We start from the raw sequence: 26,385 nt of genomic DNA, 5'->3' as shown, positions 1-26,385 counted from the left end.
GATCCTTTCAGGCTGCTTTCCTCTCTGTTGCTGTTTCTTGAAACTGCCGAGCCCACCCAGAGGCAGGACCGTTGCACACAGCACCTGTCTGCAGAGAATAACCTTTTGCACAGACCTCATATTTACTATACTTAAGCTCTACTTTAAGTTGCTCTACTTACACAACCCCAAGTTTTACATCTCCTATAATATAGTTAATATAAAATTTCTGTACATTGCTGAAAACACATAAACATTTTATGTTTTTCCCCTTTTGAAATAATCTTTGTCTTTCCATGATAAAATTTAAGTTGTATGGGGGCTTTATTTGACTTATTCATGTGCTTCATTGCATGTAATGACACTATATAAACTATACCGGTCATAGACATTTGCTATAAATGTGACAGAAAGAATTAATACAGTGTTTATCATGAGGATTTTAAGAATTCTGAGTACATATGCTTACAATTCATCCCCTAAGGCTAGCAGATTCACTTAGGTTTGTCAGGACTTAGGCAGAAAACTGAGTTGTTTCATATGCACACATCCATTTTAAAAAGCAGCTCTCTCTGAGGCAGGTGATGTGTTCCCTAAGGCCACAGCCAGAAAGAGAGCCACATGAAAGCCAATTAACTCTGAGTGGTAAGAGATGCATTCCCTGCCAAGGACTAATAAAGTCACAGTTATGTTCATCAAACAACAAAAAAATGTGGATGATATGGAAATAGGACTGTAATACACTTCAATAATTTTTTCTAATAATAAAATAATTTTTGAAGTGTAAATATTGCACCATTAACTATTTTATTACAGTAGCATATTTTACCTGTACTCATCTGTTTGGCAGAAACCAATGTGGCAAAACCAACAGACCTATTTTATGATAGTAGTAATTTATTAACATCCTCCCTTAATTGATAACAAATATTACTGAAACAGTGAAATGTGTGTTTAAGAGTTATCGATTATAACAACGCTTTCCTTTTGATGGTTAACAATACATCTTTAAAAACAAGATTGTTGAATGTTTAACTGATTAACTACTATAAATAATATTTCGAGAATATTTTGAAATGTTATTTGACCTATGCTTTTAATTTGGTCAATCAAAATAATTACGCAGTGTTTTTTTTTTTAAATGTAATTCCCAAAGCACATGCTGGTTATTATCATTTTCTTTCCTAAAGATATAAGTCCTGAAATTACAGAGCTTGAGAATGCCGGATTCTGTGACATGCAGAAACAGAATTGTGATACAGTAAGAGTTTTTGGTCAAGCCTTCAAAGAATCTCCTTTCCTCAAGTGTGAAGTTACTAAACTGAAGGTATGTTAAGCACAGGCAGTGTTTAAAATAACCTTGTTTATGATTTATTTAGGTTAACTTTGTCTATCAAATACCAACATGATCTCAGTGGGTTTGTTTGACCCACTGAGACTTACAAGAAAATAGCCAAACTGCTTCTCCAGCAGAGCTACCCTGTAAACTTTACTAAGTCTTTTATATTATTTTTTTGTGAGAAATTGGGTCACAATTTTCAGTCATGATTAATAAAAAGTAAAAGAATATCAAGCTAGTTGTATGGAAACCTCTCCCTTTCTTGAGAAGTAAAGCACAATGAATGGTAAGGGTGTTTAGCTGAGGTACCTGTCAGGGAGTGCAGGAGACAGAGATCCCTGCAGATGCCCTTGTAAAGTAGAAATGGTGGATAATTGTGCTCATTGTTCACATTTCCCTCTCTACGGATTTCAGACTTTAAAATACTCCCAGTCCATCCCCCATCAGTTATTTGTTTCTCAAGGTTACAAAAGCATAACTTAATCCAGTTTGAAAATGAGGACATCCAATTTTGCACGTGTGTGTGTGATATGATCTTCCTTTTCTTTGTACAAGTAAAGCTTTTTAGTGTAAGGACATGTTTTTAAAATTGAGTGTTCATTTGGACAAGCTGAAAACTTAAAACAGTCAATCATAGTTTTGCATTTTTATCTCTAAGTTGTTGAAGTGAAACGTGAATCTGGTACTGAGAATTTGTTGAAGGAAATAATTGTTGCATCTATTTTTACTTATGTAGTTATGCATAAGTATGCTCATTGCATTATGTTTTGCATAGAGACTCTACGGTTTCAGTATCAATGCAGTAGATGTGTGACCTTGGCAGAGTTGATGAGTTCATGCTACCAGAAAATAATTAAACAGAAGGAATTTTACAAATTTATATTCTCTTGGAAAAATACATCTTGTACTTACTTTTAGATGCATTTTATATGTTTTGATTTTCACTTCTTTCCCTTCCAAACATCTGACATGGGATTTTGGAATTCCATAACATTATAATGACTTATAAGAGAAATAAAAGGAGTAAACTTAGTTGCCAAACTCAAGGTTGGCCTACATAACAAATATTTATATGATACTGAAGTTGAATCTTTCTCTGTGATCCCTAGTTTTTTAAAAATTAATATATAATTAAATTGCTTCTCTCTTCTATACCCTATTTCTCCCATGTGCCCCTCTCTGCTCCTTCTCAAATTCTTTGTCTCATACTTTTTAATTATTATTACATAGCAATCAAATAAGAGTGCATTTAATGTTACTTGCTTATAAGGCTGTCCACTTGGTACTGGGCAAACCAATCACCTAGGTCTAATCTTAACACAGAAACATAAAATCTTTCCATGTGGATTTGAAGGCTTTCTTGATTCACTCTTTATGAAGCATATTTTGACACAATTTTAAAATCATTAAAATATAGTCTTTAGAAATCTGTTGGAAGCCCCAGGTTTCATTTGGATGGGTGGGACTATGTTTCCACTAAGCTAATGGCTTCTCCTAATTTCATTATTTATTATTGCTTGCAAATGCTTTCAATGGATAAAGCATGCACACATGTCTTTCTATCATTTTTTATCATCCATCCCTCTATCTATCATTTGTGTATCTATGTTTCTATCATCTAGTTTCATCATCTTCATCTCTCTACTTAACATCTATCTAATCTACCATCTTCACGAGCTAACAACGATGTCTCTGATTCTAATGGAATGCACAGTGTTCACTCTAATCTCCTTTCCTTATCTGTTTCTCTTCTCAAGTAAAAAACAGTTCTCATCATTCCCAATATATAAATCTATTTATCATTCTTTGTGTGTGTATATATATATATACATATATGTATATGTATATATATATACAATTAACATATATATTTTATAGATATTTTACCCTCTACCTTTGAAAAGCAAATTTATAAAATGACCTAATGATATAACACGAAGTGATGTTTCCAAAATGATGTACACTATTTTCCTTGCCTTCCTGTTCATAACAGATGCAATTCATCTAAGTACTTGTATTCCTCTTTGAGTTTCCTACACATTCTAGTTAATTTACATGAAAAATTTTTTTAGACAATAATTTTTGGAGAATAGAGATAGTATAATAATTCTAATAGTTGAATCTGTATGAAAGATGTTTACAGAGAATTGTTCATTTCTTCTCTTCCCTATCACTCATTTTCTTCCATTGTCCTTTATTGTTTTGAGTAATGGGTTCCCATTACCCCTTTTTTTATATTCTTCTCTCCACATGCTGACATATGTGTCCACTGTAATTTTCTGGTTAACCCTTACTGTATTTCTTTTGTACAAAGGCATGCATAAACATCTTTTATTTTATATAAAGAACAGAGTATCACTGCTTACAGCCCTTTTCTACTATTATAATAATGATTTTAAACAAATCTTAGTCTAAAAATCCAGCCACCTGATCCATCATTGTTTTCATTCTTTCCTTTAAAAGCCATGTCCAGCTTTTAAGCTGCTGATGCATAGGCTTAAGTCCAACCAGCAACCTTGTGCATAGAGGAGGGCTTTCTGACCTAGCTTTTGTCTCCTGTGGGCAGCTTAAACCTCCACCTTATCCTCTTGCTCTACTGCCGACCATGACACTTTGTGCCTCCTTGCTTTTCACATGCTGACCTCCCCAACTATGTTGGATCTCTCTTTTTATCCTCCAGGAAGAGTGAAGAATAAACCGCCCCCTCCCCTTCCTCTGAAGACTACCATGACTAGATTAGACTTGGTTCTTTTGTATTTATTATACCTTATCTCAATCTCAGTTATCGAAACAAAATGTTATAGTCTATGTTTTTTCAGTTATGTTTTCCCTCAACACAATACCAGTATCAAGTGTGTGTATGTGTATAAGACTGAACACATAGGATTGGATATATATATATATATATATATATATATATATATATGTATATATATACATATATATGTATATATATCTTAAATACAATTCACATGTATGAAATTCTCAAAAATTAAAATAATTAAAAAGAATAAAAGAATATCTTAACATATAATAAGCACTCATAAAATATTGAATATAAAGAATGTAGAACTATATTTATTCATTACTTTGGGTCTACCTTTTCATAGAAGGATAGAACTCATATCTTAAGAATGAGTCATTGGATGCAGCCTGATTTCATACAGGAAATCAAGAGATCCTTCATCCCTTAAGTATGGCTATAATGACAGCCTTGACATCTCTGTAATTCCTCCTCTGCTAAAGGAACCCACTGACATATCTGATATAACAGACTTCTTCTTCATATCTATAGCTATCAGCAGAACTTCAGTCAATTACCAAATCTTCAAAGCTAAATAGACTCGTCTCCATACAAACTAGAGAGATGTCTCTCTCTTGGCTCTTTCCTGCTGACCTACAATGCTGAGGCACTACCAAGTTGTATGACCAATGCTACATGTTTGAAAATCTTTGTGCAATCAACATGTGTTTTTTATAAATATGAATTCAAATGTCAGCAAACTGTATCCTTCTAATTTTCAATACAATTGTCTATATTCAGAAAATTATTCTGCCTCTTCCTTTTCACACAGCAACACATTTTACAGTCCATAAAATAATACCCAAAATGTAACTTAAGTATGATATTCCACTGGTATTATTAGATAGGATAAACTAGCTAGAATTCTACTAGCTAGAATTCTACTATTAAGCAAAAAGAGAAATCTTACTGAGAGTAGTGTATTTCTTAGAGAATCAAAGAAAAGAATGTAATTGAAACCTCAGGGGGGAAAATATTTATCTTAGATCTTGTACACCATGAAAAATTAGTGTGTACACAATTATATATGTGCACATATGTTTTTAGTCCTACTATTTTTGTAGGCTTCATTTTAACTTTATTAAGGCTAAAATTTTTTCATATAGCGTAAGCACTGACCTATCTTAGTTATTCCTCTGAACCAGTCAATGGTCATATAAGAGCATAAAATCCCAGTGGGTACCAACTAGAGATATGTTCCAAGGCAATGAACTTGAGAAATTTTGGAGAAATCTTACTTGGAAAATCCCTCTACCATGTGCCAATTACACACTCCATTGCTTTTCTTCTTGTTTTGAAATCTGTTGTTTGGTGAATATATGACCAACCTTGGCAACTTTTGTGGGGTTGAAGCTTTGAGAAGTATTTTTCGTATTATCAAATTATAATGCGTATATCTAATTATTCTTAAAAAAACTTACTTTCAATTCAATATGATTTTTCTAATTATTTATCCCATCATATGGGATATATATTTTAAAATTTCTTTGTTGACCATATATAATTTTATAACAAAAGGGCTTTTACAATTTAGAAGAGTTAATTGGCTTTTCATTATACTTTCAGTATAATGGTAGTAAATGGGTGCCTGGAGTAAATGTGTACACACAGACATTCTTTCAAGACAGTGGAATGGTTGATTGTCAGCTGCCAAAAGATGTCCTGCATTCTGATACCATGCACCTGGTGGGGGAGAAATCCTTGGCAAAGTTGCAATTAAAGGTAACAAATAAAATATATCATTTTATGCATAAACAAAATTTCACAGCGAATTGATGAGGCAGTGTTTGAAAGAAATAATCATAAGGTAAAACTGTGTCTCACAGGTATCTAATGATGGTTATGCATTCAGTAATTCCAAGATAATGACCATATATGATGGAACTTGTCATGTTTGTGGTCCCTCTGAAATTGACTCATGCATTATGAAGGTATGTACCATATTTTCATAGCATATAATACATATATTCAAGTCTTTGGCATATTCTTGTACTTTTCCAATCGTATGCTAGAATGAGATGGGCAATTCTTATCTTATATTTGTGTTAGTCTAATTCAAATTAATCACCTTGTAACTCTTGTTAAAGTGGCAGAATATTTTCTTTCTGAAACATTGAAAGAGAAACTATGTGAAAGTAGCAAACAGCTAAAATTCTATCACTCAGGAGATGGAGGCAGGAAGATCAAAAGTTTAAGGTTGCCCCATCATGGAGGAAAGCCTGGGCTATATGCCAGCCAACCACTCTTCTCTGTACCCTTCCTAAAGAATCAGAGAAGGAAAATTATATTGGATCATTCACTCATGTGGTCCTATGTACATTGCTTCTCCTGTAGAAATAATATTTTTTTTTCAATAAGATTTGTCTTTGTGATTAGCTGGTCCTTGTTGTAGCAAATGTATTGTATTTGAAAATGGTCGATAAAATGTATCTAATGCTTTTACTAAAAATTGTTTTGTTTGTTTTCTGTTTTTACTTTTTTATTTGGTTACCTGGAGGACTTTGTCACTTGAAAATTGATGACTTGATAAACACCGTGAACTGAATATCATTCTACTGTTCTAAATCAAAGAACACAAAACTAGTATCCACACATATGAAAATAACAATTTGTAACCTTATTTTTTCTTGAGATAAGCACTCATATTATATCAACAAGAAATTTTAGTTTTTTTAATTTTTTTAATATTATCTAGTATATTTTGTTTCTGGTCGTTTAAATGCTCTTTCAATGAGACTTTCAAGGTGGTCACGATCTCTCAGCCATTTGTTCTATCTTGTAGAAGAGTAAACAGTATCAATAGAGTTGTTACCAAATGAGCAAAAGTGGTAAATAAAGGTGAATCTTTTGCGGAAGTTAAGGGACTATTGCACCCCATTGCTTTGTTCATGTGGCAGCATCACTTTCACAGATGTCTTGTAACTGGATCTATTATGTAGTGAAGGTAATTATGCCATGAATCTGGGCTAGTAGTGAAATTCAAAGGACAGCGTAGGTTACAAAGGGAAATAGAAGGTGACTATAAATTAATGTCCTTCTTTTAGATGTACAGGAAAATGTCATTTTATCAATAAACCACTGCCAGGAGGAGCTGACAGACAAAAATGGTGGTTATACTCACTGTTATTCATAAGCCGTGTGATACTATTTCATAATTTACCTGAATTTTCTTATTCCTCCAAGTGACCAGTTCTTTTTACATAATATGAATAGTTTGTTTTCAAAGAGGTATGCATGTTGAGTTTATGAAACTCTTTCCAAATCAAAGTATATATGCTGCTCTTTCTGTTTCTAGTTCCTGTGTATTACGCATGGGATTTCTTGTTGATATTTTCTTTTTTTCCAAACACTAGGATAATGTTTGTGTTATTGATGGTCTCTGCTACACTGAAGGCGATAAAAACCCTACCAGCTCTTGTTTGATTTGTAGACCCCAAATATCAAACTCTACTTGGTCATTTGTAGACAGTAAGTTGTTCTTTACTAATACAACTATTTTTTTATACAAAAGTTTTAACATGATTTTAAGCCATAACTTATACTAATGTATTTCAGATGGATGAACAATGTGTGTGATTCAGGGTCTTTTATTACTTTATAAATTTCTTTGCTTTAGGGAAACAAAAGACAGGAGCATGGTTTTATACATGATACCACATACCAAATAACATTTTGGTTAATAATAGGCTTTGCATATGCTGATATTACCAAAAATTTCATGGCTGTCTTAATTTGTGACTATATACTACATGATGATATAATAATAAAACTGATTAATAATGTATTTCTTAGAATTAATTCTAATGTTGTGATACATTGCTATATATAATTTATATTATCATGCTGTAATAGATTGTAAGGTATATATTTTAACATTTAATCATGAAACAGTATTTGAATTGTTCATGGAAGAGAGAAATGGGAATTCTTAATTCAGGTACACAACATTTTCTAAGTCTAGCTTCACTTTGTTCAGTTTTATGACAAAGTATTCAGCTATTTCAGCTTCAACAGACATGAACTTATCATTTGTGATTTAAGGCATTTAGACTCAGTACTCTATAAAGTTCTTTTCAGTTTTCTTCTGTGATGCTATTAATACAATTCCATATATAGATAAATTTAGGATATACTGTTCCATTCAAATGCTAGCACAAATTGTGATCACATAACATAATTTTTTTACTTCACAAGTACTTCACAAGTACTATGGTAATTTTGTATTAGTGTCTGACTTCTTTCCTTGTGTGGAGATCAGGTGTTATTAGCTACATGGACTAGTAAGTAAGATATGGCAAGACATGATTTTCAGTGACTATGTAACTTTTTCTATAAGTAACAAGACTTTATGTTTTCACAGTAGTTTGTGGTATTATACATAAAATTTTATATGTAAACTTCATTTCTTTGTTAGATGATGCCATATTCATGGCTTAGGGACAATATTTACAGAATATTAACCAAAGCTGATGAAAATTTGAGGAGAAAATGGTGAAGGAGATAAAGAAACTACCTTCTGAGTTGGAGTCTGTCTTTTAATGGATATAGTATGACAGATTTGTAAATAAGCCATAGTGTTCAATGACACAAGAAGTTTTAAAATAAGCCTTATGTGGAGGATGAGGGAAATAGGATCAGTAAAGGCTGATTTTGAAGGTATACAGGAATAGATAGTGAGCCGGGACTGGGGTACTTGACATCTGTACATCCCATGTATACATAATGCACCTGCAACCCAGATGCCATAGTGAGGTTGGTTTTCTTACTTATTTTTAACTAGCAGGTGATGGAAGTACACATACCAAAATATAAGACAGCATAAACTATATTTTGTAATGTTTTCTACATATGAAAGTAACATTCACTATTCCTAGCACAGCTTCACTAGGGAGTAAGTGTGGCCACTGGAAGAGACTCAGAGGAACAGGAGTTTGGTCTGACCGCTCCCAGTTGTTACAAGTGGGAAAGTATGTAGAATAAAGAAACCTTAAGGATTTGGATGGAGGATATAATCACAGGAAGTAATGGGAGGTGCCAAGGGAGAACATGAGCTGGAAGAGCGAGTGCACACAGAGAGTGCAGGAGTACCTGGGATCCCCAGGAAGTGGAATGGTCAAAATGGTTATATAAGACAAAAGAGGAGTGTCTCAAACCCAAAGAGTGCAACGCTGCCTGGATGTTTCATGCAGGATACAACGTCTTTACAGATTTGCTCCACAAAACTGAACTTGAGCCTTCCAATTATGTTTACATTTACACAGAATGGAGTAACATTTAGATAGCAACAACAACAAAGCAGCTAATGGAACTTCAAACAGAGTTAAGTCCTTATTAGACCCTTATCCCCCTGGGAAACATCAGGATCATGCCTTTCACCCTTCTTACTTTCTTTATTACAGACAACCAGCCTCCAATGATTCAAGCACCACAAGACAAATTACATACCTTTTATGGAGAAGACTTTGAATACCAGTTCGTGGCCTGGGATCCAGAAGGCTCAGAGATACATTTTACACTGGATTCCGGTCCTGATGGAGCAGGTGTTTCTTCTGAAGGACTTCTTACATGGAAAACAGAGTCATTGACTCCTCAGAGATTCATTCTCCTTCTTAGGGATGACTGCGAGGCTGAAACTACAGTCACAATGGAGGTTGGAGTTGTACTTATATGCATGCCACTGGCTTTTTTCCAAATACACTTAATTTCAAATTCAAGCACAAGACTTCGTCTTAATATCAAAGAGCAATGAAATCACTAATGTTGCATCTTTGGCTGTTGCTTGTAGCACCTTAGAGAAATTTTTAATCATGGATCTAAACTGATAACTGACATTGTTCTCTGTACTTGATAGACAAGGATGAGAATCTCACTCATTTCTACTCTCATGGGAGTTCTAACTAAAATAAGATTGATAATTATGCCTTCCCCATCAAATGAAAGACTCTTGGATGCTGAATTAGAAACCAAAAATATAGGAAGAAGACATAAAGGAACTAGTTGACAATTTTCCTTTATTGATATATGTAGTATGTCAGTCATAAGGTGTGAATTCTTGTAAACTCTTTGAGATGTGCATGTGTGTTTGAAGTTTGGCATGTATGTTTTCACACAGGCACATGTGATGAAAGGTAATTGTGTTTGGTCATACTAGCCTGGAAACTGAAGTTATGTTCTATTCTTTTATTGGGGGATACATGGGTGCTGCCTATCCTCAACATTTTTTTTGTTTTGTTTCCTGGTGTTCTGTTTGCATTATGGAAATAGATCATTCTATCCATGGGGGTTACATGCCTAAAATATCTATCCTTGGGAAGCTGAGGAAGGAGGACTATAAATCAAAGGCCACTCTGAACCAAATAAAATCTGTTTTAAAAATTAGAAAATAAAACTAAAATGTTCTACCTGGAACATTTCTAAAAGTATTCCCCTGGCACATACATTTTAGTTATGCCCTCAAGAGTTGATGTAAAAATTTTAAATTAGCATTTTGTAGAGATACATGATTTGATTGTACATGTACATAAGCCTTCATGGCTGTCATGATTTCATGGGGCATTAACTAAACATAACTCTATTAAAAAATAAGGCATTCATTGTTTGTCTTTTGTAGGTCACTGTGAAGTCTTGTGACTGCATGAATGGTGGTTCCTGTGTATCTGACAGGAAATTTACTTCAGGAAGTGGAGCGTACCTGTGTGTCTGTTTGCCTGGTTTCCTTGGCGGTCTTTGTGAAATTGATGCCAGTGGATGCCAGTCAAACCCTTGTGGCCTTGGCATATGTATTAGAGGCTTAAACACTTATTCTTGTGACTGTCCTCCTGAGCTCACAGGTCAGTATGGGTTCATTATGAATCAAATGAAAATTGAATGAATTAGAAGGGAAAGCTTCTTAGAATATTATTTGTGGAACTTGCAAATCTATGTTCTTAAGATTTTGATGTGTGTTTTTAAAAGTCTGGCAAAATATATCACAGACATACACACTACTTATATCCTAATATTTTAATTGTTTAATTATAATTTATTTTTAATTATGTTCATATACTTTTGCTTTCATATATTCTTGCAATTTTGTCTAATTTGTAAATTTGACTGAAATCAAAAAAACTCTATTGCCTGTTTATAGGGATTTTCTATATTATTTTGCAAATAATAATACATTTAAGTGTATTGATATTTAAAGATAATATAGATCAGGTAGCCTTGTGGACAAGTATGCAGAAGGAGTGTGGGAACCAGAGAGGATGGAGGTCCTCTAAATCACCTGAGCAATGCTCATATAAATGACAGAGACTGAAGATGAAAGCATAAAACCTATACTACTCTGCACTGGGTCCTGTGGGTATATATTAGAACTTTCAATTTAGCATTTTTGTGGGACTTCTAAATATGTGAATGAATGGGTCTTTGATTCCTATGTTTCTCTTAGGGATTCCCTTCCTTCTGTTGGTTTCCCTTGTCTAATTTTGATGTGATGATTTTTGTTTTATCTTATATTTTATTTTGTTAAAAATAAATATTTACATACATAACATAATAATAATAAAATTATTTCATGGAGAATACAAATATTATTGCATAAGAAATGCTTTATAATAATTTATTAACTTAGAGAAATCTTGGGTTAAATCAGAGTTGGAAACAAATGAAATGCTAGCATATACTCTAATTCATTACTTGTCCTAAAATGTTGGGTTCCATAATTAAGAATGTGACAATGATAAGTCTTTTTTTTAAATCAACTATTCAATGATCTTATATAAATAGTTCTTTATTTATATAGATGTATTGATTAGATTAATATAATTATTGAGCTGACTTTCCTGAAATATATCAGTTTGAAAATATATGAACAAAGCAGACTATTTACTTGTCTTTTAATCTTTTTATTGTTTTAAAATTATAAATTAGTCATATGAATGTAGATAACTTTTGTGTGTTATGTTACAGACTATATTTGAAAGTATTCAAATATTGATTGCCTCAGGAATATATATATAAGAAGGACTATTGTCTAGTAATAATATAAATTTATTCATCTAAATAACATGTTAAGCTTATCAAAGGGCACTATATCATCTCAAAATATCTTAAGAGAAAAACTTGACTTTTTAACATGTAAAATTTAAAATTTTCAGAGTGAGTAATTTGACTGACCAAGTTTTCCTTAGTCTAAGCAAGCAATGTTCCAAAAGATAGAGTTTTTAAGGAAAAGTACAAATTCTCTAGTTTTATAGTATATAGTTATATACTATATAGTATATAGTTATATGTTATATACTGTAATTCTTACCTCAATTATCAGTTGACTCTTTCTTGAGACAAATATGCTTATTTTACTTATGCTAAGCAACTCATGGTCTCCTACCTGGCCCTCCATAATGATGAAGTTACTCACCTTCTTTATAGAATAATAAATTTGTGTGTGTGAAGACTTGAGTTTACTATTAAAAGATGTATAAATAATTTCAAATTGATTTTAAATAAAGAGTAAATTATTTCCTCAGAAGAGATTTTGATTTGCTAAATAAAGAGTAGGAGAACCTTCAGGTGTGATGGCATGAAGAGGCAAGAGTATCACACATTTTAGGTTAACCTTAGATATATCTTTATATAAATAGTAACAGGCCAGCCAAGTCCACATACCAAGCTCTTAGTAAAATTTCAACAGACTAAATCAGGAGCATGAACAACCAAACAATGGGATCCTAGGCATGTGATGAATTTCAAATTAAATAATTAGAATTATTGGTCTGTGTTTCCTGTAGGCAAGAACTGTGAGAAAGATGTTGATGAGTGTGAATCCTGGCCTTGTTTCCCAGGTGTGGAATGCATCAATATTTTTGGTTCTTATCATTGTGGCTCGTGTCCAAAAGGATTTCATGGTGATGGGAACATATGCCATGGTAAAATCCCCTGCTTGCTGCTATGCTTTGTGCTACATTTATCTAATTTGGGTCATTCAATTGCATTTTTTTTCTATTCACATGTTCCTTCAGTATATATGCAACATGTTGCATGTAGAACTAGATGTACAGGATACAGAAGGATATCATACATGTCCACCCACTTAATAGATCATCCCATGGTAGAAAGAAAATGTGATAATAGCTCAATGGCACCTAAAAGATGTTTTGTATATTTTGATAGCAGTGCCTGAGGACCACACAAGAGTGTGGGCATCATTCCTCCCAGGAAGACAACGGAAGAACTTAAAAAAATCAGGGATTGAGTCTGAATAAGGAAAGATCGTTATGAGTTGTTTTCCCCACAGCCTGGTCCCACAGCTGTGCCAGGCCCAAATAACACACAGAGATGTTGTATTAGATATAAAACTATTGGCCTGTTACTAGTGTTTCTTATTGGCTAGCTCTGTCTTAAATACTAACCCATTTCTATTAATCTAAGTGTTTCCACGTGGTCTTAGCTTACCAAAGAGAGGGTCCAGAGTTCTACTCAGTCGGCCTACAAGTTGAATCTCCTACCACCTATCCCCGAATCTTCCTTGTCTCTTAGTCCCACCTATCTTGCTCTCCTATTGGTCAATAGAGCTTTATTCATTAACCGATACGAGAAACATATTTATAGAGTGACATCTCCCATTAAGAGTCTTTATAAAATCCATGTAACAGTCAATAGAGAGGACTGAGTAACAGATGCAACTCATGCTTATTATCTAAGGACACAGATTTTAGGGGAAAGGGGAAAAAAAGGAACTAAGGGGCACCAATATTTTAAAAGTGAGATCTAAAAAACAGAATTAAGGAACAATATTTGTGGTACAATTTAGGGTATAAAGATTTGTTTTTGATAGGGAATTGGTCATCCAAACTTTATATCATAGTGGACATGTCTGTCGAGGTAACAAGTGCAAGACTCAGTACCAACCTCCCATTTGTTTTCCATAAGACTGAAGTAATTATCCCTGGGGTATTTTTATTTTGTAGAAAGGTAAGGACTGTATAATACAGCACAAAGCATGCTGGTTTTTTCTTTTACATCTCTAATTCTAGCACCTGGAAATTCAAGAACAAGGACCTAGTTTGGTTGGCTTCAGGGAATCTGTCTTCTTGGCTGGCAGACAGCCATGCCATCACTGGGCATGCTTCTTGGGTTGCATTGGCTTTCCTGACACTTCCTCCTCTTTTGGGGATGACTGTTTCTTAGATCAGAGATTAACTATTCTCACCTTACACAACCAGGATTCCTTTTCCAAGGACCCTCTCTCCAAACACATTCATGCTTAGGACTTACACTTTTATAGATGAATTTTCAGGCACACAGATCATTCTACCTCTGAGGATTTAGTGGGGGGGGGGGGAGGGAAAGAATACCATAACTGTGTCTTTGATCTAGTTTGCAAAGAGTTAATTCAAGTGACTCATGAATCCTAGATGATTCATTGGGTTTAGTTTGCAAGTTTAACTTGGATACGCTTCATGTACTGATTTACAGTTAGAACAGATTTTAAAGGGTGTTACTACAAAACCTATGGTTCTCATGAGGCCTGATAAAGGTGTCATTGAAGAAGAGGATGGAAAACTTCTAAAAACATAAAATCTGTTAGGCAAATAGATGGAAATGTCCCCAGTAGATCATGGTCTTGCTTCAAGACTAATGCAGAGTACTTCTCAAATGTGTTTCCTAAGACTAACAAATTGTGCCTCAGTTAATTTTGCTTTTAGGAAGACAATTTAAGGATTATATAAATGCAACTTGAAATATATTCTTATCATTGCTAACCTCCTGAATCCTTGGGTATATATTATAGAAAAATAAACAATTTCAGGGGCACTTATTCATGAAGATTCACTAAGAGCTTACTTTCTGTGTTACCTTGTGTATCCAAATAGGTCACATCACCCTTGAAGTTTGGAACACTATGATGACTTTTCCTTACTTTATGATTCCTAATCTTCCATGTTATAAACCACACATAAATGAATGAATGAATGACTTGGCATCAAATTGTGGATATTATAGAATATTACTAAACATTCTGATGAAAATATGAAAATTTCTATTCCTTTTTTTTTTTTTTTTTTAGATTTGAGTTTCCAGTCACCATCAAATGAGCATTTACTATCAAGTCCAACCTTTACTCAGAATCCAGCAACAACTATCAGTGAGTTCTCACACTCAATAAGCACCTCTCACTTGACAATAAAATCGGTTACAACTCAAACAAAGAACGGTGTTTCTCATCAGACACAGACTCATGAGCATGCAGATCACATTCTCAGTACAAATCTTACTCTCAAGGGGCGAGAAATTCCTGCACACACTGGCACTCCTTTAACCATCAATCATAACAGTCATTTTGGGCAAATAAGTGATGGTGTGCAGAGCACTGCTCAAACAAAGACAGGAGAATATGATGCTTCAATTAGCCTACCTCTGCAAGGCTTCACTCAGCATGAGTTTACATCACTGAACACTGAAGAAATCACTATGTTGCCAGAGAAGTTTGGATCAAGCAAAACATCAAATTGCACGGAATCATCTTGTTTCCCTGGTGTTTCCTGTGTGCCAAACATAGATGGTCACTTCAAGTGTGGACGCTGCCCCATTGGGTACTATGGAGATGGGACCAACTGTAGAGGTACTGTGAAATTTTTTAGAACATAGAGTGAAAAGATAGCGCTTATGTAATTAAGCAGTTACTCTTCTCTATTTTCTGATTTTTATTCATTCTGGAAATACATTTTGGAAAAAGTGGGCTTTCTGAAATGCTCTTTTAAAAATACTGCTACTGTTACAAAATATCCTTACTATATAAATATTATTAGAACAGCAATTCCTGCTCTATTCTAAGTTCCATAACAATATTCTATCTTAAACATCGTATGATCTTTAGCAACCACACATACTTGCGTGTTGTTTTCCGTGTGTACAGATGAGAGAGCAGAGCTTTATGAATCTGGTTGTTTGGCATCAAGCCGCTAAAGAGATGAGTCACAGCTGTGAATACAAACTTGATGGGTATTGTGGCCTGGTTGTTTCAGTCCACAGTTGGCAGTTAACACCTCAATGACTGGTTCTAACAAACTGATTTTCTGTAATTCCTTAAATGCTTTTGACATGTAAACAATTGTTCTGTCATTTCAATTTTATAAGTACTGTTTATACCTTTGCCTTGTATTGTATAGTCATTGTTTTTGTTTAGTACAAATAAAATTTTGGTTCAGTCTTCTGAGAAACTATTTCTTAGGTGTTTTGTCATCGTTTCTGTTATTTATTTGTTACTTTTATTGTTAATATTCATTTTGGTTTGAGACAAATTAAACAAACATTTCAATACTTCTTGGTATTACAAAAAAGTAAAACAATCAAAACAAAAAACAAACATACAAAAAACTAGCCTACTTTTTTTTTCTACAAGGTATAAAGTCTCAACATTTGTACTTTAAAATACAAAATTGCTTGTTAGTAACAAATAAATGCATCTGTCTCATGTATATGGTTATATGAGAAGTGTTACATGCCCACTGGAATATGCTTAAAGAATCCAGCCCCAATAACATTGGGCTTCCTAGAACCAATGCCCTTTGGCATTCAGACCACCAGTGTTGTAGAATCAACATTTAACTGTACAGCATCTGAGTCTCCATCATATTCTGCAACATGAGCTCATGGCTGGCTGCTTCCTATGCTGTGAGCTAGTGCTATTGGAATGCTTGCTGCACAGTGTACTTCTCGCTTAGTCTAGTAATCATTTTTCTCAGTCACTCTAATCACGAAACCAGTATAAGGAAAATAATTATAATTTAATGTAGCAGCTGTAGTTTAATAATTCATTAGAATGTTTACATTAGAAATTTTTAGAAAAACTTTTTGATATAATTAAATCTGGATGTAATATATATATGTGAATATACATATATTATCTGTAATTCAGACATTCTTCCTTGATTTTTGCAGCATTTTGTAGACACTCATGTGGAAGAAACAGGGAATGTGTTGCCCCAAACATCTGTAAATGTAAACCTGGTTACACTGGTTCCAACTGCCAAACTGGTAGGTACATGATTCATTAGTTTGTATAATAAATTTTATTTGATAATCAATATTTCTAAGCCAGGGGCTTTATTTTTATGTAGCCATCTGTCACCCTGTTTGCAAAAAACATGGAAAATGCATTAAGCCTAACATCTGTGAATGTCCTCCAGGCCATGGTGGAGCAACCTGCGATGAAGGTGGTAATTCCAATTAACATCTCAAATATGGAACTAAATATAGTGTGATTTTCTTGAAAACACTTTACAAGATAATTTTCTTACTGTGTTTATGCTAATGAATACTCATCAATGCTTGGATAAGCGCTCACAGTTTAAAACTAGTCATTATAAATAATTCATTTTAGAGATATAATTGTAAGGGTGTTTTGCCTGGATGTTTGTCTGGGCACCATGTTCATGAAATGTCTGTAAGGCCAGAAGATGCTGTCATATTCCTTGTGACTAGATTTAATGACAAAGAAAGCCATAAAGAAACAAAGTAAGCGTGGAACTAACAAAAATCTTCAGCACTAGTAGCAAATGAAAATAACTAAGGAAATATAAAATTCTAATTTTAGGACAGGAGTCCATAAGTGTATACTCACATTTTAGAAGAAGCTGAAGGTCAAGTATTGCCATTCAATTACCCATAGTATTTTATAAACCTCTCACACACTTACACCAGGTTTTATAGTTTTCATTTATAAACCAAAGCATGGTGCTAATATATAAGTGTTCCGGAATTGTGAATCCATATAGTGGATCCCTACAGAAAAGTAACTACACAGTAAAAGGGGAACTGAATTTACTCTAAATTGTTCTTATAATGGGGCCTTCATTGCAGCAGTTCTCTATATATGCATGTACACTGACTATTAAACCTGACTAAATAATATCTGTGTCTGCAGAACACTGTAGCCCTCCTTGCCAACATGGGGGCACATGCTTGCCAGGCAATCTCTGCACTTGTGCTTACGGGTTTGTAGGACCAAGGTGTGAAACATGTAAGTATTTCTCTCTTGCAGTCTGCTGTAACAAAATTTTCCTTCTGTGAGTTGACTGATGGTTTTAATGATAAATGAAACAAACTGAACCCTAAAAAGAGCTGACACACTTAAGTAAACCAGGAGTGCTCAGAAATGAGGTGCAGAAGTTCGGATGGGTACGGTTGCTAACCTGTTATTGGGAAGCTGAGAGAGGAGCATTATGAGTGGAGAGGTAGTCTGAGTTACATATAGTGAAACCTGGTCTGAAGAAAAAATGGATAAAGAAGTTTGTTCTGAATAGCTACTTATTCTTTACAATAAGTGAAGATCAGAATTAGTAATTTGCATATGTTTATTTGATTTATCTTTAATTATGTTCACCAGTTTCCAACACTTTCCCTAAATAACTAATTCTCATTCAGTGCTAATAATCTTCTATGTTCTCTATCTCCGTAAGGAAATAGCCAAACATGAGAACTGGAGTGCATCTAAGTCAGAGTATGCATCATCCTGCTCTTTTTCTGTGGCCAAATTCATTTCTAGAAGTATTTGGCAGTTGCGAGCTAAATTTGACTTTCTTTTGTCTTTCTTCTGTAATCTTAGTGGTCTGTAACAGGCACTGTGAAAATGGAGGCGAATGTGTTGCGCCAGATATTTGCCAGTGCAAATCTGGCTGGAATGGACCCACCTGTAGTACAGGTAAAAATCAGAACTGTGCACAATAAATGCATCAACAAAAAGAAACTTCAAATATCCCAGAGAGCCACACTAAAATAAACAAAACTGAGCTGACAAGAAAGATATCAGGTGGTTATGTATAATACATTTTAAAAATCCTTGTCTTTCATCTTCATGTTTTCCTGTTATCTGGAGCCATATCCTGTTTTACATGTTACGTTTTCTAATCAGTACTGTCTTTCCTTTGTATTTCCATCATTTGCTTACCTGATATGGACTCAGAACACCTGTCTTTGTTGCAATTTTTCCATTTCCATTTCCATCAGGACATCCTACTTTATTAAACATCTACTCAATTCTAGATGTTAAGCACAGCTATCAAATCAATCCACTTATCAGTGGAAGACATGCAGAAATATTCACAGTTGGTCTGTTTATTCTAATTTATGGTGATCTAATGATTTTTTTTCCAGTGAAAATTTAACCCACCATTTAGAGTATGCTGGTTACACATGAAGCCTGTTGCAAAGGAAAACAAAGATTAATTTAATGCTTGCCCTTATTTCAAGTTTCATATCATTAGTGAAAAAGACAATGGATGCAATTACTTTTTATTTAAATTAAAAACAATCTTATTTTACATTCCAAGTCCAGTTCCCTCTCCCTTCTACCCCCCTCTGATTCCCCATACCATTCCCCCATTCAGGCCCCTATTCACTTCCCAGGGAGAGTGAGGCCTCTGATAGGGAATCATCAAAGGCTGTCACATCATTTGGGGCAGGACCCATGTATCTAGGCTGAGAGTATTCCTCCATAGGGAATGGCAATTATTTCTTTTAAATAAGACTGTGAAGCAAGTTGGTTTATGATAGGAAATAATAAGACATCATCATAAGACGTGAAGACATCAATTAATTTCAGCAAATTGAATTTGGAAGAAAACTATCCACAGTATACGTGGGAGACTAGATAAAAATCTAGGCTGAAAATGGAATTAGAAGTACAATAAAAGCAAAACAAAGGTGATGGAGTATCAGACATTTTGATCATGGAGGGGCTTGAGTAAAGTGGTCATGATTTATTTACAAAGGGACAAAAGTATATGTATAGCTTTATCCACCTGTCAGTGCTGTTGAGTTGCCCTACCTGAGTCCATGATCATTACAGAAAGCATTCTGAATTTTAATTACACTCACTCCAAAGTCTTACTTTATTATTAATATTATTAATACAACAAATGAAAATATCTTCAAAGCAATGACAAAGTTATTTTGCATCTTTTTGTTTTTTGAAGTCTAAAATATAGGGTATTTTTACTTGTAGTTAAATATATATCACTGTGCTTCCTTCTGTACATATGTGCCACATTCAGTCTTAAAATAACAGCACTTTGTGATCTCCTTTCTTCCTGTTGTTCATTTCATTAGCTCTGTGTGATCCTGTTTGCCTCAATGGTGGTTCCTGTTATAAGCCCAACACTTGCCTCTGTCCTGATGGATTCTTTGGTGTACAGTGCCAGAATGGTAAGTATTATTTCTGCGTCAGTAAAAAAGGCCACTGGAAAACTAAGAATACAAAATGGGAAAGTGAGCCTTGTAGAAACATGTGCCAAGTTTCAGATGGGAAAAGACCATGTTGCCCCTTTGTTTCTGATTAGGTTATTAGCATGGGTATTGTCTGTGAAGTTTTGTCAAGCCAAGATGCTAGTCCAGTTTTTAATGAATGATGGGCTTTCTATTGCACTCAATTCAATAATTTTTGAGATGTTTTATCTAATGTCTGATGTTTTCCTATGATCTTTCTTGACTTTAATTTCATTATAAACACTTGTGAAGTGCATCTGTGTAGAATTCTATGCAAGATGATGTGGAGATAAAAGAGTCATTTTCCTTTTCTGCACCTTTCCCCATGTTTTAACCCTACGGAGTAGTATTTCTCAGCCTTCCTAATGCTGGAACCCTTTAGTACAGTTCCTTATGTTGTAATGATCCCCTAACCATAAAATAATTTTTCTTGCTATTTCATAACTATAATTTTGGATTATAATGTAAATATCTGATATACTACCCTTATAAAATGGTCATTTGACACCAAAGAGGTTCATGATCCAGAGGTTGAGATCTACTGCCTTAGAGATTCCTCTCTCTCTCTAGACTAATAAAGGTGTCTCACTCATGTGCTTATATAGATAGAAACTAGGAACAAATATCAGTAAATTAAATGCACAAAATATTTCCTGTATTTTTATTCTTAAAATTATGCCAAATTTATCTTATAACATGTTTGAATATCTCTATAATTAAATTTATAAGATTAATACTTCTATGTGATACAATTTGATTTATTTTGTAGAAAATAATTTTTCACAAATATATTCTGATTTTAGTTTGTTTTCCCTTATCTCCTCCTTGGTCCTCTCGACTTCCCCTCCCATCCAAATCTACACTACTTCTTTCTCTTATTAGAAAACAAACAACAGGTATATAAAACATTAAAATAAAAATATACCTGAATATGACAAAAAACAAAAACAGACAAACAAAAAGCACAAGAAATACATACAGATGCAGACACACACAAAAATCCCATAAAAGAAAAGAAAGAAAACAAAATGCCCTGATGAAATACTGGGTGACAAAGAACCTCCAAAACCTCCAAATATGCCTTTGAGTTAATTTTATGTCAGCCATCTACTGCTGGGCATTGGGCCTGCTCTTAAGAACAGTTTGTATACCCAGTGAGACTCCACAAAACAGAAAACAACACACACACACACACACACACACACACACACACACACACACACACAAGTCTCACTAATTTTCCCTTTGCAGGCTGTTATCATTTGGAGATAGCTTCTGGGTTAGGAATGGGGGTATGTGTCTACTTCCCTTCTAAAATCAAGGGCTCCATCTGTATTAGACCTTTGCAGACCCTGTGCATGCTGCTATGATTTCTTTGAGTTTATATATGCATCGGTCATACTATATTTAGAAGCCCTTATTTCCTTGATGTTCTTTATCCCCTCTTGCTCTTACGAACTTTCTGTCTCCTTTCTGATGGGTTCTCTGAGCCCTGAGTAGAGAGATTTGTGAAATATCAAATTAAAACAGAGTGTTCCAAGATTTCTTTGCCCATTGTCAAGCTGTGGGTCTCTGTGCTTGTTCCCATCTACTGCAGGAGGACTATCTGATAATGGTTAAGTAAGACAGGGAACCATGAGTATAGAAGAACCGTGGTACTGCTTGGGTGGTCAGGAATTGGAGATGAGATAGGTCAGCGACCTAGGAGAAAAAACGAATCCTACTGTTCTGCTAAAGGAATGCTGCAATAAAACGATTCCTAATGACATTATGCTATATGGTATGCTTTATAATCACCTCTCTTTTGTTGGGTAGTTGACGCAGGTCCATAGGATAAAACTGGAACAAAGAAGAAAATATTACTTAAATGCTAGAGAGATGGGCATATGGAAAGTGTTCCTTTTATTCAGATTTCCTCGGAGGAACCAGTTTGTGAACTAGCAAGAGGAGTAAGTTAAGATAAATGTTGGATACTAAGGGATTATGATGGAATATACACTAAAGAGCTATAAGTGTACTTTTGAGCAGAGGAAATAAAGGGGAAGGGACAAGATCACAGTACCAAGAAGTAACGTGCAACAGGGTAGGGCTGTAAGAAAAATACCCCTCCCCATAATGAGTACTACTACTGAGTAAAGGAGATGATCTCTAATCTATCAAGTTGAACACAACTAACATGTGCCTCGTTTTAAGGAACTGGGAAATAACTTGGTGTGAACTGAAATCAGTTTTGGAAGTAGTTAGTTTCAGCAGAGCAGGTTAGAACCTTGAAAATCTGTAGGTCCCCTGTTAGGGCTCAGATTTCATGGCTGTCATGCTTGATGTAATGTGATTGCATCCCCTCATGAGACTGGTCATGTGGGTGGGTGGGAACATAGCTAACACAATGAGGGCCATTGAATCGAATTAGACAGAATATGGTCAAAAATAAATATGATTGACATACACACTATAGAATTTCAAAAGAGAAAGAAAGAAATTAAGCTGCAAATATCACAAAAAAATATTTTCTTAGTTAAGTTGGCTTCAAATGTATGGCTTGAGAGATGTTGTCTTAGTCACTTACCTATTGATGTGAAGAGACACCATGACCAAGCCAACTTTTTGAAAGAAGGCATTTCACTGGGGCTTGCTTACAGATTCATAGGTCAGTCAATTATCATTATAGCATGGAGTATGGGGGCTCATAGGCAGACGTGGTACTTAAGAAGGAGTTAAGAGCTACATCTTGATCCACAGGGAGAGAGAGGGAAGGGGGGATAGCATGAGGTTTTGAAACCTCAAAGCCCACCCTATTGCGGTAAATAAGGATCAGGATAAACAAATAAGCCGAATAGATGTTTATTCAGGGAGAAATAACTTACAACCTAGACAGATGAACACCAGGAAATTCAACCCGATCCTCTCCTGTCCGAGTCACGCCAGAAAGAGAGCGCCTTCCTGGCCCCCTCAGACCTCCTTCCTCAGGTCACCTCCGCCCATAGCTCCACCCCCAATGGGCGTGGTCAGTGCTACAGAAGGACTACCTCACTACAATTCCCCTTTTAGTCTAAAGAAAAGATTTAGGCTTAATACAAAACTATATACAAAACAGTGAATAACAAGTGTGCTCTAAGAAAAGGAAAATCGAGAACAAAATGACCTACATATCTAGTCCTAGGGTGAGGGCATAATGGAGTTTACAATAGAGTTGTCCTAAGCTGGAAAACGTAAGTCTAGTACCTAATATATCTAACTAGGAAGAGAGAATAATAGTTGTGATAGTTTAATCTTCAACCTCATCAAGACCTGAGAAGGAAAATAACAATACTAGAGTAGACAGGAAATGCGGATGAACAACTTCCAAAACGGTGCAGCAAGGACAGAAACAGCAAGCCACCTGAACAGTCACCCTAGGTCTCACAGCGACGTTGGTACACCCAGATTTGGCTAAGGCCAAGAGAACTTGACAGACCACAACAACAGCAGGGAAATAGAATGGCTGTCTTACCCTGACTTGGCAAGGTCAAGCAGTCTTCTATATTTGTCTCCTGCAAGCACATAGGACTGCATGTCCAAATCAGTGGTCAAGGTGGGGGCAATTCTATGCCCAACAGGCCATTAGCTGAGGCGAGATTGAACTCCAGCAGGAGCAACAACAGTGTCCAACATATTTTCGGGAAAATGCACGGTGCTGTCAGGAGCAACAGTGTCTCATGTCAATGGAGTACTAATATTAAAACATTTAAATGCCATGTTCTGCATGTCTATGAAGGATTGAAGATTAAGCATCTATATCTGACTAATCTCATAGGTACAGGAAATGTGAGTGAAGATAATCTGTAATACTCGGGAACTTAGCTAAAAAGACTGATTAAAACTTTCCTGAGTAAAGCAGGAACAAATACTTAAACAATATAACTATTTACATATACCTACATGTAAATCCCTAAAATAGAGGTAGAGTATAAGTGTCAAGACAAGAGGTAGAACTATAAAGGGCAGCAAGATAAATATCCCAAATTGTATCAATATACAAAATGTCTTGAACACAAGAAAAGTATACATACATAGAATATGGTAAAAAAATAATGTGCATAAATATTATAAGTGGAAACATTTAACACAATATAACAAAATATAAACTTAATTTTACATAGCTTACCACATAGGAATACATAACAATGTAAGCTGTAAAATACTATCTCATTCATACTCAAATTCTCAAGGAAATAGGCTAATCTACTTATATCCCATCTAAACCATACCTTTACCCACCATTCCCTATTCCTGTCTAAAAGATAAACCCGAGTGTAAGCATCACCCAATCCCAAATAACTAAAACCAACCCAAAGACGATGACTATTATCCCAAATTTCCAAGGGTAGGGAAAGGGGGCGTAGTCATATTAAGATTACTTCCTGCTGAAATGGGACGATGATTGCTCCAATGGATCCTGTAGGAAGAAAATTTTTAGCAACCAAATTTCTCAACAGAACTGGCTGTGACATATGTAGTTAGTCACTGTGTGGCAGAAAATTCTTGACTGTAGTTCTATTTGAAACTGGCCAGGGTGTAATAAAAAGGTGCACCATTACATCTAGCTAGTCATGAGTTGTCTCGAGCAAAACAGTCTCAAACCGGTTTTAGGGTGATGTTTGTAGTTCCGATGCATCAGGTTGAGTCAAGTGGAAATGATGATGTGGGGCCCCATCTTCTTTCCGGAAAGTTCAAAGACTGCTGTTAGGAATCGTTATTATTCCTTGTGGAAAAGTTACACATCAATATTAAAGTAAAATTTTCAAGTTTTAAGGTATGCATTAGGGAAAGACAACAATAAGCATTAAAAGTATGTGAGAAAATTAGGATTTCAGAGAGAAAATTGCATAAGATATGAGTCCCCAGATTTTGTTTCTTCTGCCTTACACCAATTGGCTTCTTGATTTAAGGCAGAAACCATGAATTTAATCTTAACAACATGCTTGAATTTAGAGAAGGAAAGCCAAATCCAACTCCAAAGCCAGCATTGGTTTACAAAATTTGGGACTTCAGGAATACTAGATAATAGAGAGAAATAGATTTCTATATACACTTCTGACACCAGATATTGCGGTAAATAAGGATCAGGATAAACAAATAAGCCGAATAGATGTTTATTCAGGGAGAAATAACTTACAACCTAGACAGATGAACACCAGGAAATTCAACCCGATCCTCTCCTGTCCGAGTCACGCCAGAAAGAGAGCGCCTTCCTGGCCCCCTCAGACCTCCTTCCTCAGGTCACCTCCGCCCATAGCTCCACCCCCAATGGGCGTGGTCAGTGCTACAGAAGGACTACCTCACTACACCACCCCAGTGAAATACTTCTTTCAACAAGGCCCCACCTCCTAATCTTTCTAATCCCATCAAGAGTTCCAGTCCCTGGTGGTGAATTATTCAAATATATGAGCCTCTGTGAACCATCTTATTCAAACCACCACAGATGTACAAATACACCTTACAATTTCCTTTTCCCTGACTAATAAACTATGTTAGATACATATTTAGAAAAAACTGTATCAGTAGGACTTATGAGATGGATCTGAGGGTGCAGGTGTTTGCTACCTAGTCTCATAACAGAGTTCAATATGCAGAATCTAAACAAAGGAAGGAGAGAACTGCCTCCAGAAATATGTTTTCTCTGATCTTCATGTCCCTTAGGATACATACATCACACACACACACACACACACACACACACACACACACACACACACACATCTATATACACAAGTACATACATGTATACACACACATCTAAACACATACATACATATATACATATACAGATACACACATCTATACACACATGTAAAAACATACACACACATACACACACCTACACACATGCACACCAACATCCATGCACACACACACACCTACACACACACATCTATATACACAAGTATATACATCTATACACACACATACATACATACACACACACAGACACACACACACCTATACACACATGTAAATACATGCACAAACATACATACAC

At 35.0% G+C, this 26,385-nt stretch overlaps 1 protein-coding gene across 1 annotated transcript in view; it reads left to right on the top strand.

The window, feature by feature from the left end:
• Nucleotides 1-26,385, top strand: part of Vwde (von Willebrand factor D and EGF domains) — a 67,751-nt gene that overhangs the window by 26,757 nt on the left and 14,609 nt on the right. The window contains exons 13-25 of the mRNA XM_051175898.1: nt 1,170-1,306; nt 5,688-5,843; nt 5,948-6,052; nt 7,475-7,589; nt 9,521-9,771; nt 10,732-10,951; nt 12,890-13,027; nt 15,169-15,723; nt 17,043-17,138; nt 17,222-17,317; nt 18,028-18,123; nt 18,709-18,804; nt 20,211-20,306. Coding sequence (XP_051031855.1) covers nt 1,170-1,306; nt 5,688-5,843; nt 5,948-6,052; nt 7,475-7,589; nt 9,521-9,771; nt 10,732-10,951; nt 12,890-13,027; nt 15,169-15,723; nt 17,043-17,138; nt 17,222-17,317; nt 18,028-18,123; nt 18,709-18,804; nt 20,211-20,306 — 2,157 coding nt within the window. The remainder of the gene's footprint in view (nt 1-1,169; nt 1,307-5,687; nt 5,844-5,947; nt 6,053-7,474; nt 7,590-9,520; nt 9,772-10,731; nt 10,952-12,889; nt 13,028-15,168; nt 15,724-17,042; nt 17,139-17,221; nt 17,318-18,027; nt 18,124-18,708; nt 18,805-20,210; nt 20,307-26,385) is intronic.

The sequence above is a fragment of the Phodopus roborovskii genome, unplaced genomic scaffold, assembly GCF_943737965.1.
Source record: "Phodopus roborovskii unplaced genomic scaffold, PHOROB, whole genome shotgun sequence".
Classification (NCBI taxonomy): domain Eukaryota; kingdom Metazoa; phylum Chordata; class Mammalia; order Rodentia; family Cricetidae; genus Phodopus; species Phodopus roborovskii.
The sequence above is the reverse complement of the archived record's forward strand: the minus strand, read 5'-3'. Positions and strand labels throughout refer to the sequence as shown.